Source organism: Corvus brachyrhynchos, unplaced genomic scaffold, assembly GCF_000691975.1.
Source record: "Corvus brachyrhynchos isolate BGI_N302 unplaced genomic scaffold, ASM69197v1 scaffold26, whole genome shotgun sequence".
Classification (NCBI taxonomy): Eukaryota; Metazoa; Chordata; class Aves; order Passeriformes; family Corvidae; genus Corvus; species Corvus brachyrhynchos.
This window is the reverse complement of record NW_008239324.1, coordinates 5,597,879-5,609,225: the sequence shown is the minus strand read 5'-3', so window position 1 is coordinate 5,609,225 and position 11,347 is coordinate 5,597,879. Positions and strand designations below refer to the sequence as shown.

Sequence of the window (11,347 nt, the reverse complement as noted above, 5' to 3'; positions counted from 1 at the left end):
CGAGGGCGGTGGGGAAGGGGAACTGGCCTTCCCCCAGGGCGTGGGCACCGGCCACCAGCTCCCCGATCTTCTCCACCAAACTATGCCGGTTGGCAGCCAACTGTTGGTCCTCCTCTTCCTCAGTGGAGAGGTGCTGGCCGGTCCCGGGGTAGACAGAGATCTCCATGGCACCGCCACCCCAGGCAGTATTGGGAAGGCTCAGCCGCTTGGGCGAAGCTTTGGCAAAATCCAGGGGGTTCGGAGAGGCGTCATCAGCGTAGAAGACGCACTCTTCACTGCCCACCCGTGTAGGGCCGGCATAGCCAGGGGAGTCGGGCACTGTGGGGGTCTTCACGGGGACAATGGGGGGTCGGATGGGGATGGGGCCAGCATTGGAGAGCGTACGGCGGACCGAGGGCTTGGTGGAGGGTGTGCGGCGGATGGTGGCCACTCCTGGGGTGGTGCCGGCTGGCAGGTTGGTGCCGGTAGGCAGCCCGGCGGTCGAGGCAGGACGCTTGGTCTGGATCATCCGCCGGTAGTTCTGGGCGATGTTGCTGTTGCGCGGGATGGTGGAGGACTTGTCGAAGTCACTCTGGGGGTCACACTCCACGTCACCGTTCACCGAGTAGCAGTCGTAGTCGGAGCCTGGGGAGGGAGCAGCACCATCAATGTGGCTGGGGGGGCAGTGGGTTGCCAAGCCCAACCATGCCATCAAAGCCAGCCCCAGCCACCTCCATCACAGCTCAACAACAACCAAATTCAACTGCCATGATCGTGACACAACCACTACTGTCCCAGTCATTGCTGGCACAACATGCTCAGCATCAAACCCAAACATCACCATCGGAAGGCAACCACAATCACCCCAACCATCACACTGAAATCACAACCAAGCCCAGCTGTCACCATTGCAACTACCACAGCCAGAGGCATCACAACATGATCACAGCCAATTTCCACTGCCACCACAATGTGCTCATAACTGGCTCAGCCATCATCATGCCAACATGATGACAAATGTGGTTATTTGATCTCCAGCTACCAACTCTGTTGCCATCACCTACCATCTGCCACCACCTCCACCTGTACTCAGCCTCTGTGCACAGACACATCACCACAAACCATCACTTCCTGGCACTTCCTGGCACAACTGTACCCACTGAGCCCCAGCTAACACCCAAATAACCAGGAAAAGCTGTGGTTATTTGTGGCACCCCACTGGCCCCTACACAGTATGACTACAGGCTGATGCTACGACACCCAGAGCACACACAGATGTGCCCCAGGACCACCAAAGCCTCTGCTGTCCCCTTCCCCACTCTAAGTGCAATTTTAGGTGGTTCTAGGTACCCCCAGTGCGGGTACCTTGAGAAGGGATGGTGTCCTCGGAGCAGGAGGGGGTGGTGGTCTGCGTGCTGTAGCCACTGGAGTACTGCAGCGAGTCCCGGCTGCTCTTCTGGTGCTCCAAGCTCAGCCCACGGGTCAAGACCATGGCCAGGTCGCTGGCGGCAGGGGACACCTCCTCCCCATGCTGTGGGGGCAAGGGGCACTGTCAGCACCCTGGTTCCTCTCTTGGGAACCCCCAGGAGCCCCCCACCTCTGTGCCCTCCCTGCTGCAGCCAGTACCTTGGCAGCAATTGTAGCTGGTGACATCCGGGGCCTGGGAGCATCCTCGCTGCTGATGCCTGGGTACCCACCAGCAGGAGAGCCCATCTCGGCTTCCCGCAGGTGCTCCACGCGGTCCTTGCGCCGCTGCAGGGTAGGGACCACCGGCTGGTCATAGGGGCTGGCCTTGGACCAGTCCTGCAATGGGCAAGGCATGCGGTTCATGCTGGTGACACCGGGACCAGGAGTGGGACAGGAGGGGTCTCAAGCTGATGTCCCCCTGATGCCATGAAGATTTTTTGCCTTTTCTTTTATACCCCTGTTACACCTTTTTTACAACTTCTGTATTTTTAGTGCTTTCTGCCTACATTCTTGGATTTGTTTGTCAAGCTGAGAGGCTAAACATTTTAGAAGCTTCGTAGGTAGAGGACAGTGTGCCCCAGACCCCAAGGTCCTCTCCAGAACACATTCTGTAAACTAAGATAGAACCATCCAGGGGAAGGTTCCTTGGGGAGGGGGGCTCATTCAAGCCTCCCATTGGGGAATTTTTGATAGATATGCTAATTAGTAACACCTATAATGTTATACCAGACATTTTGGGGGTGTGCATTGCAGTGTGCACTTCGGTGCATTTGACCTGGACGTGTGCACCTAAGGATCCTTAAAACAAATACCAAGGTAAAACCCTTTTCCCCTTCTAACCCTGTTTGACTCTTGATTTTAAGACCAGGAAAAGGCACCACCCCATGTCAAGCCACGGGTGCTGCTCAGGATGCTCTGCCCCATGCAGGAAGGGAAAGGAGGGTCTGAGGGCTGAACCCCATGAAGGGAGGGGGGAACCACGTGTGAAATACAACCCTGGTGGGATGGCAAGGACTAACCGAGGTGGGGGAGCTGCACTCGCTAACTGACTGGCAGGTTTCGGAGGCCTCTGAGGACGCCGAGCTGGAGGACTTCTGCTGTGCCGTGCCGAGCCGAGAGCCGGAGGGGAAGAGAAGAGGCAGTTAGCAAGCAAAGCCAGAGCCATCACCCTGGTTAGAGCTGAACCCACAGCTCCCCTGGCTAAGCGAGGCCCACAGCCCTCCTCCCCTCTGGCAGCGGATGCAGGATGGCGAGCAGGATGCAACCTTGGCAGCAGGGTCAAGAACTAGGATGATGCACTGCCCCAACCCTTCCCCCTTCTCACCCCAAGCCATGCGGAGTCAACAGGTATTTTGTGGAATGGGGACCTTGCTGGGTTGGTGATGTCAGGTTAGCATGGACAGGTGGGAATGGCAGCTCCCTGGGGATCCTGGACATCCTTGGCACTGGGGGTGGTGCAGCATGAAGGGGAAGCTTTGTTCCATGCTGCCTGGTGGGTGACTGGCACAAACTGGGTATTATGGGGCTGCAGTGATTGGGAAATACCCTGTTCTCCTGGCATGGGGAAGGGGATACCTGTACCCCATCCCTGGGGGAATTCGTGGATGGGGTTTCTCTGCCGTGTGGCCCATGATACCCCCAAGTATGGCAGGCACTCTCAATATTCCCAATATTTATTTCCCATGATGTCAACACAGCTGGAAATACTCCTGAGGGTGGGTCTCATCACCTCTGCACTGGACCCTTGTGTCCCACCCAGCACCACCCACCCATTCTATGATAGGGGAAACTGAGGCACAGAGCTGGGCAGCACTGACCACCCTCCCCGTACCTGGCTGGTGATGTCCGAGGGCATGGGGGAAGGTGGTTTGGAATAAGCGGCGTCCTGGGAGATGAAGCCGGAGTCGTGGGAGGAGACGCTGGAGAGGCGGGTGGCGGCGGCGGGGGGCTGCGCCAGGCTGCGGTAGCGATAGGTGGAACTGGGTGAGCAGGTCTGAGCCCCGCCGGGCCACGCCATGCCACCCTTGGCACTGCTAACGCTGCTGGGGGGGCGCCGGGGGGACGGGGACACGCCGGTGGGGAGGACAAAGGAAGGAAAAGAGAATTTAAGACAGAGGTTTGGAGGTGGCAGGATGGACAGTGCCCTGCCACACACCACAACCTGGGGAAACTGAGGCATGTATGGTCCTCCTGGGGTGTCCCTTCTCCTCCTGGGGTGGCCCTGTGGCAGGGAACAGGCTGGGGGACATGACAGAGGTGCTATGCTTGCCCTCAGACCCTCATGCACAGCTCACATCGTCCCCAAACCCCAAAGGACAGGGCATGTGTCAGGCCCCCATCCTGCCCCATAGATCCGCCAGCCCTGCCCAGTGCACCAAGACCAGTTCCTCCATATTAATGGGAGCCACCTGCCCATATGGACATGAGAAGGTGGACATGCACCTTGTGAGCATCCCCAAAGGCCGTAAGCATCATCAGCCCACTGGGGTTAACGAAGAGGGCTGGATTTCCTGGCTGTGGTTGGGTGTGGAGCCCACCCCACCATACCTGCACATGCTGGACTTGCGGGAGCTGGAACTGCTGGGTGAGGACGGGGGTGTCTGGTAGGACCAGCTGTAGTCAGAGCCCTTCAGGTCCTTGATCACCTGTAGGAAAGATGGGGTCTAAGTCCCCACAAAGATGCTCCCCCGTTCCCCTGACCCCTGGCTCAGCCCTGCTGACCTGCTCACTGGCGGGTGGCAGCTTGTGGGGCTCAGCAGTGAGCACCACCAGGTCCTCGATGATGCCCTGCAGGTGGGTGATCTCTCCCAGCATGGTGAGCTCCCCATTCTGGGGACAGACAAGAGGGAGCATCAGCACCCACTGGGCAGCAGGAACAACCCCCGACCCTCTCGGTCCCCAGCACTCACCACCACGGGCTGCAGGAAGGTGATGAAGGTGCAGAAGCGGCCCCGCTCCTCGATGAGGGCTTTGCGGACCGCCTGCTTCTCTGTCTCCTCCAGCAGCAGGTACATGTCATTGACGTCCTGCAGTGCATTGTCCAGCTGGGGCTGCAGGTCCCCCTTCCCTGAGAGATGGGGCACTGTCAGCACTGGGCTTCCCTGCCACCCTCCCCAGTCTGCTGGTGGTCCCACTGCCAAGCCGAGGCCATTCCCCCAGCCTGGGGACATCACCCCATCCTCACACTCCAGCAGATACCACAAGTCTCCCACTGTGCCCATATCCCTGGAAGGTCGAGGAGCACCCTCACCCCACAGCAGCCCTGGGCAGGGGTCTCCTCTGCCATGCCATCCCCATCCCTGGCACTTGGGACCAGAGGACCCCTTGGGCTGTCACACGGTGGGGCTGGCATCGCCTCAGGATGTGGGGTGCAGGCTAAGCTAAGCTAAAAGCAAGGTGAGGGTGGGAACAGGGAGCGGATGGATGGACGGACAGACAGAGGCTGGGGAGACTGGGGGGAGTAGATGAGGAAGCAGAGAGGGGGCCGGTGGTGGGGGGCAGCGGTTCACTTACCAAGTAGCTCTACAGGAAGGATGTGGAGGGGAGGGAAGAGAGAAGGAGACAGAGAAAACGTGTGAAAAGAGGCCGAAGGCTGGGGCGCATGCCCCGCCTCCCCGCCACCCCCAGGGCCATGCTGGCACCTCCCTTTCTGCAGGGGGGCAGCAGGACCCCCCTAGTGCCCACCCCCGGTTGGCAGTGCCACAGCCGGGATACCTGCCCTGGCTGGGGGTGCTGCGGAGGGGCTGGTGGGGGCACCCCCCAGGAGACCCCCCCCTCACCTTTGCGAGCCTTTTTCTGGAGCTTGAGGGTGTCAGAGGACTTTTTCTTGATCTCATGGCGTGCTCGCTTGTACTCTGGGGGCACAGAAATGCTGTCAGAGGGGACCCCTGCCCAGCAGTGCAGCCACCCTGCACGGATCCATCCTGTCCCCCTCATACCTTTTGCATGGTCCTTGTCCAGCTGGTTGGCAGTTTTCTTCCAGTCCTCAATCCTGTCCTGCAAAGGGTTTATCAGGCTCTCCATGAGGGCGCTGGAGCAGGGAGAGAGAAGAAGAGAGTGTGGAGAGCGCCGGAGCCAGCGGGGAGCCATTCCCCATCCCAGGCCCAGCCCACACCCAGAATCTCCTTCTTCACTGAGGGATGAGCCCGGCCAGGCTGTGTCACCAACACCTGTGGGTTTGGAGGCAAAGCTGATCCTGGTCCCACTTACTTGGTGAACTGCCGGAGCTTGGCCTCGATGCTGCGGTGCCGCATGCACATCCGGGTCAGCGCCGAGCCAATGTCCCTCGTGGCACCTGGTGGGGAGCAAAGTGCCGCTGGCAAGGGGCAGGGACGCCCCCTCACCAGTCCCAGCCCAGTTTGTACAGTGGGAGCAGGGTGGCTCATGACAGGGATGATCAGTGCTGGGATGCACTGGGCATTGGGACACTTTGGGTAGGGGGGTGGCTTGTTTTTTCCCACGACAAATCCACAAAATAAATAAATGATCAATAATACATGAAACACTAAATATCTGTTCTGGAGGTTTTGAACCCACTCCCATTTTTTCCTGGATCGTCTTTAATTTGGCACTGGGGGATCAAAGAAGGGAAGGGATGAGGTACCCTGGCTTAGTTCCAGGCAATCAGCTCTGTCCCACACCTCCAGGCACAATCCCGAGAGAATAAAAAGGGAGTCCAAATTCCTCGGGGGGGATATTTGCCAGCAGCAGAAAGCAGGAGCATCCTTTTTAGGTGAAACCGCTGTTAACTCTGAAGCCTAAGGATGGCCACATGGTGGCAGTGCTGCTGGCAAATCCCAGGAAAACCAGCAATCAAAAATCCTTGGGTGCAAACTAAGGCGACATTCAGCCTTTCTCTCCCCTAAAAAAGCCTCCAAAGACACCTCTCACCCTTTTGCAGGAGTGTTGGACGGCCCTCAGTCCCCCAGTGCTACGGAAATAGGGAAACCCATGGGCCAGAGCCTTCTCCTGCACTGGGGTTGTCTCCTAATCCAGCTCCTAATGCTCTTATCCAGCTCCTGCTGCTCCTAATCCGATTCTCATGCACTGTGTGCAAGGGCAGCAGCCAGCCCCCACCCAGTGCCTCAGTTTCCCCATGCTGCTGCTCTGCCTCCCACCCCCCTCAAAAAGCTCTGCAGGTATAGCAGCACTACAAGGTGACGCTGACTCCTGTTGTGCTGGTCCCCAGCTGTCCCCAGCATCGCCCCTGTGCCTCCCCCTTGCTTTGGATGCCTGGGCTGGCAGGGAGCTGGGGGAGCCCTAATCCCCCTGGTGCAGTGGGCTAGTGGGTTTGGAGGCAAAGCTGATCCTGGCTCAAGCTGCTGCCTCCACCTCCTCCTCCACCTCCTCCTCCTCCTCGCATGGCTCCAGATGGCCTGGATGCCGCCAGTCTGCAAACCAGCCCAGGACCATCTGCTTGGCAGAAGCCAAGCGGTGGGAAGTGGCTCCTCGTTGCCAGTGGGCACCCGGAGAGGGTCCGGGGATCCTTCCCCCTCACCCCCCAACAGTATGGGGGACCCCGCATGCAGCCTTGGCTCTTCAGTCACCTCCCTGGTGAGTTGTGGTTTGTCCCCAAAACAGTCGCGCTTGGACTCCTGAATTTCCCTCCAGTTAATTCCCCTTCCCTGGAGACCCCCAGACCAGCCGGGACCCCCCCATGGAACTTCCCAGGTGGGTGCCAGGGACAAGGAGGGTGGATTGTGCATCCTGGGGAGCAGAGATGGGTGCAGGGGACCACGGCGTGGGGCTGAGCCACCCTGAATGTCTCAGCCCCACCAGAAAATGTGGCTAAGCACCCATGGGTGGTGAGGAGCAGCACCCACGTGGGTGCCCACCTCCTTCCCTCTCCCCACTCTGCCTTTCCAATGCTGCTTCCCAGGGCATGCTCCACCTTGGTGCAGGAACAGGTTGGGCATCTCTCTGTGGATGGTGAAGCTGCTGCTTGAAGTCCACCCCAACAACGTGGGCAGGGGACACCCCACAGGGGACACTCACCACCTGTCCCCCTACCCAGACAAGCCTGGGGGCACCCGCCCCTAGGAGAGAGGACCCTACCTCGGGTGTTGGTGGCCATGTCGGCCACTTTCTGGAAGGCATCCAGGAAGGCAACTGCGGCCAGCACCGTGGTCCTGGGGAGGAGAGAGCGAGGGGGGAGCTCAGTGGGTGCGGGACACATTGGGATGTGCCAACGAGAAGGGGGGTGGCCCATGTACCACCCTGCCTTGGCCACTCACCTGAGCTGGGAGTGCAACTTGGTGGCCTTCGAGTTGAAATCCTCCCATATGGGGTAGGAGCTCTGCAAGGAGGAAGGGTGATGGTGAGAGACAGAGCCCCTCGCCCCCTACACCACTTCCCCAGACAGGGAAGGCCCTCCCTTCACTGGTGCAGAGACAGAGCAGCTCAACAGCTTCTCTGATGGCTAATAAAGGCCACAACCCTTTTCCCTCCTGTTTTTTTCCCTTTCCAGTCTGGCCACCCAAACTTATAGACTATGGAGACCTCAGGATTATGAGTGATCTCCTCCTCACAGGGGTCAAGGTAGGTTATTATAGGTTTGGAAATTTGAGGGGATGAAATGGAAAACATTTAAGACCCTGGCTAGCAGTAGAGGAGACACCCCCAGCTTCCCCACAAAGCACTGATGGCCAAACCCGCCATCATGGAGAGCTCTAGCCCCACAGCCAGGAGCCCCAGTCCTCACCTCCCCTGAGCCCAAAGACTGACAGGGCAGAAAGGGAGGTCGGGGGAAGTTTTGTGGGGACAGGGACAGGGCACAGGTGCTTGGGAGGCCACCCCAGTGCTGTCTCAATGAGGCCACTCCAGTGCCATCCCAGCAAGGCCATCCGTGCAAGACCAGTCCCACTGCCCTTGTGGTGAGGCTATTCCAGGGCTGTCCTGGTGCCACCATTCCAGTGAAGTCATCCCAGGGCATTCCCACTGCCACCATTCCAGTGAAGTCATCCCACGGCAGTCCCAGTGCCACCATCCCAGCGAGGCCATCCCAATGCCACCGTTTCAACAAGGTCATCTCAGCACTGTCCCAGTGAAGCCAGTCCCAGTGATGCTTCAGAGATGCCAGTCCCAGTAGACCATGCTGGTGCCATTCCAGTGAGGCCTCTCCCAGTAATGCCAGCTGCAGCGCCATCCCAGCAAGGCCATCCTGGTGCCATCACAACAAGGCTGATTCTGATCCACCAGACAGCGAGGCTATCCCAGTGTCACCATCCCAGCAAGGTCGGTCCATGTTGTCCTGGTGAGGTTAATCCTGGTGCTGTCCTGACAAGGCCATCCCAGTGTCAGCCTTGTGTGCCCAGTACTGGTGCCATCATTCCAGTGAAGCTATGCAGATGCCAGCACCCTGGCAAGGTGATTCCAATGCTATTCCAGTGAAGCTGGTCCCAGTGCTACTGTCCCAGCAAAGCCATCCCAGTGGGGCCAGTCCTGGTGTCACCATCCTGGTGAAGCCATGCCAGTGCTGCCATCCTAGCAAGGTCAATCCTGGTGCTGTTGTCCCAATAACAAAATCCTGGTGCCATCCTGGTATTGCCATCCAATGACAGTGATAGGCATCTTTAAACTCCCCTAGGACAGCCACCAGGGGACACGTACATCACCACACATCTCCATGGGCACTATGGCTTGGTGGCAGCCCTGGGGATGAGGTTTGCACTGAGGGGCATGGGACCAGCCTAGCATTGTTTTTGGGGACCATGAAAGCCACTATTTCTTCATGAGTCAGCAAAGAAAGAGCTTGAGGGTGCCACTTCACACACCACTTGTGGCAGTGCCCCGCTGGTTGTGGGTCCCCAGGGACTATCATTGCCAGAAGGCTGGGCCACCATTCCTGGGCTACTGTCCCCAGGCCACCTTCCTTGGCCACCCTGGGCAGGGCAAGTGAGGCTCCCCTGTAGAAGGGAGCGGGTTGTGATGGCCCAAACCCCCTGTGATGCCAGGCATGAGGAGGATGGGGAAGAGGACAATGGGGACAAGGACATGCCAAGGTCACTCAGGGACGCCAAGCACGCGAGGAGAGGCAACAGGAATGAAGCCAGCTTGGGGACTGTCACCAACAAACAAATCCTCCCCACCACAGGCCAAGGGGTGCTGAAAAAGCCACCCGCCACCAAAATAAGGTCCCTTTGCCCTCTGACCAGCACAGGGGTCCCAGCCATAGGACCATATGCACATCACTGCCCTTCAATGCTGGCAGTTTCTCAAGCAGAGAGTTACTTGTTCCCCAGTGCCCGTGCCAGGACACCCACGTGGCTGGGCGATGGGGACAGTGCACCCTCAACTTGGCCGGGGCGGTGCAGGGCACGAGCTGAGCCCCAGCTGTAGTGTGGTAGGGTTTTCCTTCTTTTTCATCATTTTTCTTTCATCTTTCCCACCTTCAAATGGTGTGAAACTGATTCCAGGCTGGTCTCCTCGGGTGAGGAGTTCCCAGTCCCACCGCATCCGGATGGTGCTGGGCATGTCACTGGGAGGTGACAGCTCTGGGCTGGCTTATCCCTTCTGAAGTCTCAGCAGGGGAATGGGGAAACTGAGGCAGGGGCTGCCCCCACCTCCCCCCTGGGAGTATAGGACTCAGCCTGACTCCTGTAGACTCCAGGAGGCTGCCTGGAGAGGGTGGCTGGGGTGAAGGCATTTGGGGGAGGGAGCTGATCACCCCAGCACCCGTTTCCCACCAGCCCTGGATCCCACTGCCCTGGGGAGAGCTGGGATTTTCTCCCTGGAGCATTTCTCCCAGCCCTGAGCCAGAGTCCGGCTGCAGAGCCACCACTGCCCCTCGAAGGGGTTAATCTCCTTCTCAGCAAGGCTTTTATTTTTTTTTTTATCCCCCCTCCCCTGCTTTGGCAATGACAGCATTGTCTGGACGGGTCTGCAGCATGAAGAGAGGAAGAGGAGGAGGTGGAGAAGGAAGAGAGCTTTTGCCTCCCAAAAATGACGAGGGCTAAACCCCATCGCTGGAGCTGGCTGTGGGAATTTCGGCCCCCCCAGATGAAGAAACATGGCTGGTCCCCCCTCCCCACTCAGCCCCTTCTCAGAAATACCTCCCAGCATTTTTAATTTATTTTTTTGAAATGAAAACAAACAAAAAAAAAGGTTTTTTTTAAACATGGCCCCATCCTGCTCTCAGAGAGGGTGGAGGCAATATCCTCTCCCCGGGTTAGGAAATGGGATCAAGGAGGTGGGAGACCTTTTTGTTCCATTGGTGTCAACCCCACTGGGTCCAGCAGAAATCCACCCTGGGCATGGGGGGGGGGGGCAGGGACAAGGCGATGCCTGAAATGGGTGGCAATGCCCGGTGTGGGGCCAGTGGTACCTGGCAAGGGGCAGTGATGCCTGGTCAGTGTCACCCAACAAGAGGCTCCGGCACCTTGGGATGGATACAGGGCTGATACAGAGCCAGGATCCCCAGTATGGGCTCCAATGCCCAGCACAGGGCCCTGATGCCCATTATGGGATGGATGTGGGGCTCTGGCACCCAGTGCCATGCTCTGACACCCAATGTGAGACCTCGATGCCCGACATGGAGCTCTGATACCCAGTGAAGGATAACAGGGCAGATATAGGGCTGCAACACCCAGAACGGCTCCGACAGCCACTGACGGATCTGGGGATGTTGTGGGGCTGCAATCCCCAGGATGGAGCTCCAGTATCCAACAGTGGATATAGAGCTGATGGGGGGCTGCGATCTCCAGGGCTCTGATGCCCAACACAGAGCTCCGATGCCCAGTAAGGGGCTGATGTTGGGTTCTGGCACGCCGTGCCGGGCTCCGACAGCCGATGTGAGACCCCCACACTCGCTGCGGGGCTGGTGTTCGGGCTCCGATACCCGATGCGGGGGTCCAAGCCCCATCTCGAGGCCGGGGGGCAGAAGCCCCGGTACCCCCCCGCGGCA

At 58.7% G+C, this 11,347-nt stretch overlaps 1 protein-coding gene across 1 annotated transcript; it reads right to left on the bottom strand.

The window, feature by feature from the left end:
- Positions 1-4: 4 nt before the first annotated feature.
- Positions 5-9,072, bottom strand: MTSS1L (MTSS1L, I-BAR domain containing; the record flags this gene model as incomplete). The annotated part of the gene is made up of 15 exons (XM_017740811.1): positions 9,055-9,072; positions 7,680-7,786; positions 7,501-7,574; positions 5,656-5,740; positions 5,385-5,476; positions 5,226-5,300; positions 4,960-4,968; positions 4,356-4,513; positions 4,168-4,275; positions 3,994-4,091; positions 3,278-3,488; positions 2,466-2,540; positions 1,606-1,782; positions 1,345-1,510; positions 5-624 (listed from the first exon to the last, which is right to left on the bottom strand). Coding segments are annotated over exons 1-15 (2,073 nt in total), but the record flags the coding sequence as incomplete, so codon positions are not given.
- Between the last annotated feature and the right edge of the window lie 2,275 nt (positions 9,073-11,347).